Source organism: Dendrobium catenatum, unplaced genomic scaffold (genome assembly GCF_001605985.2).
Source record: "Dendrobium catenatum unplaced genomic scaffold, ASM160598v2 fragScaff_scaffold_621, whole genome shotgun sequence".
In the NCBI taxonomy this organism is placed as follows: domain Eukaryota; kingdom Viridiplantae; phylum Streptophyta; class Magnoliopsida; order Asparagales; family Orchidaceae; genus Dendrobium; species Dendrobium catenatum.
This window is the reverse complement of record NW_021319083.1, coordinates 29586929-29588684: the sequence shown is the minus strand read 5'-3', so window position 1 is coordinate 29588684 and position 1756 is coordinate 29586929. Positions and strand designations below refer to the sequence as shown.

The following is a 1756-nucleotide window of genomic DNA, read 5'->3' as shown; positions in this document are numbered from 1 at the left end:
ATTTTGCATTCAATTGAGCATTTACTTGTTCTTCCTTGTTCCATTGATTAAAAGGAATATCAGTTTTAACTACATTAACAATACGTGACGGTGATGAATAACCAGTTAAAATCATATGCCATATGCGAAAATCAATCAATTGCAAAAAAATAGACATGCGAGTTTTCATACTATCATATGCCCGCTCCATGTCCAACTTGATAACCATCAATCCTTTCTTATTTCTAGAAACTTTAAACTTGTGTAAAATTTCCTTAGCCAACAAATAATGCTCTGAAATAGATCTACCAAGAATAAAAGCCATTTGTTCCTCTGAAACCGTCGTAGAAATACACTAATTTAATCTATTCTCTAGCATAGCAACAACAAGCTTATAATTAGTCTTACAAAGACTAATTGGTATATAGTTGGATAGAACTAACAGGTTTTTATTTTAGAAATCAGCACAATAAGCGTATCCTTCCAACCCGTGTTCATATGTCCAGAAATCAGAAATTTTTTGACAGCATTCCAAAGTGTTTCATATACAATAGTCCAATAACATTTGTAAAATGAAGAAGTAACTCCATCCATACCTGGGGACTTATTGTTTCCTTGTTGAAAAACCAAAATATGCAGCTTATCCAGAGAAAAATTTGCAGCCAGCAAATTGACATCCTCTTCCTTCAGCATTTGGTTTTCTGCAATTATAGGCCATCCCGACAGAGTGCAATCTCTGGACTTCCACTTTTCTTCAAAAAATTGTAAAAAGGCTTTCTCTATTAGATCATCCTCTTATATCAAGTTATTGTTGGCATCCTTAACTTGTCTTATACGATTTTCATTCCACCTTGCCGACGCATAATTGTGAAAGAGCTTTGAATTGGTATCTCCCTCTTCATGTCATTTTGTCTTAGCTCTCAGGTTCCACCAAGTAGACAATCTCCTCAATGTAACATTGAGTTCATGGACTTTACTTCTAAGAAGGAATAAATCAGCATTTGACCACTCCTCACATAAAGCTTCCTTATTTTGTTACTCCAGAATTTCCTTTTTTAACTCCTCCTTCAACTGATTTAAACTCTTACACTTATTTTTCTTCCAAAAAAATAGTTCCTTAAGAGTTCTGTGAAGCTTTATATCCAGAATTTCACTCTCATCACCGAAATCCTTCTTCCTCCAAGAATGTTGCAATATGCTTCTAGCCGCCGGGTATGATCTCCAAGTTTCCTCAAACCTGATTACTCTAGATCTGTAACATATCCTTTCATCCACTTTGAGAGTGATTGGACTATGATCCGAAGTCACCCTTGCCAGGTTCCTGATAATAGCTAGAGGGATCTTTTGTAATGCAGTCGAATTCAACAAGCATCTATCCAACCTTTCCCAAATCCTAGAAGCTCCTTCCTTATTATTACACAAAGTGAACCTTGGTCCAATGCTTCCAACATCATGAAAGTCTGAATCAGCCATAAACTTCCTCATCTCTCTAGGACCTTTAGAGAAGATGAACCTCTTACCACCCTTCTTCTCCTCCTTATTCAAGATACAATTGAAGTCCCCCCCCCCCCAATAATGGATGGCATAGAGCCCTCCATACCCTTTTCAAGCTGGCTCCAAAGAACCTCCCTCTCCTTACAGCATATGCTACCATAGATCGTAGCTACCTTCCAAGATCCCATAGAGGGAATAGTAGAATACCCAATACCATTTGAGAAAAACTCTCCACCACAAAAAATGAAGCAACCTTCCTATTCCATAGTACCAGGATACCTCC

General features: G+C 37.3%; 1 protein-coding gene across 1 annotated transcript; it reads right to left on the bottom strand.

The window, feature by feature from the left end:
* Positions 1 to 1014: 1014 nt before the first annotated feature.
* On the bottom strand, positions 1015 to 1464 carry LOC114579676. The gene has a single exon (XM_028695034.1). The coding sequence runs from the start codon at positions 1462 to 1464 to the stop codon at positions 1015 to 1017; it is 450 nt and encodes a 149-aa protein (XP_028550867.1).
* Between the last annotated feature and the right edge of the window lie 292 nt (positions 1465 to 1756).

Coding starts and splice junctions, on each gene's coding strand:
- LOC114579676 (XM_028695034.1), bottom strand. CDS start 1,464: ATGAGGAAGTTTATGGCTGATTCAGACTTTCATGATGTTGGAAGCATT.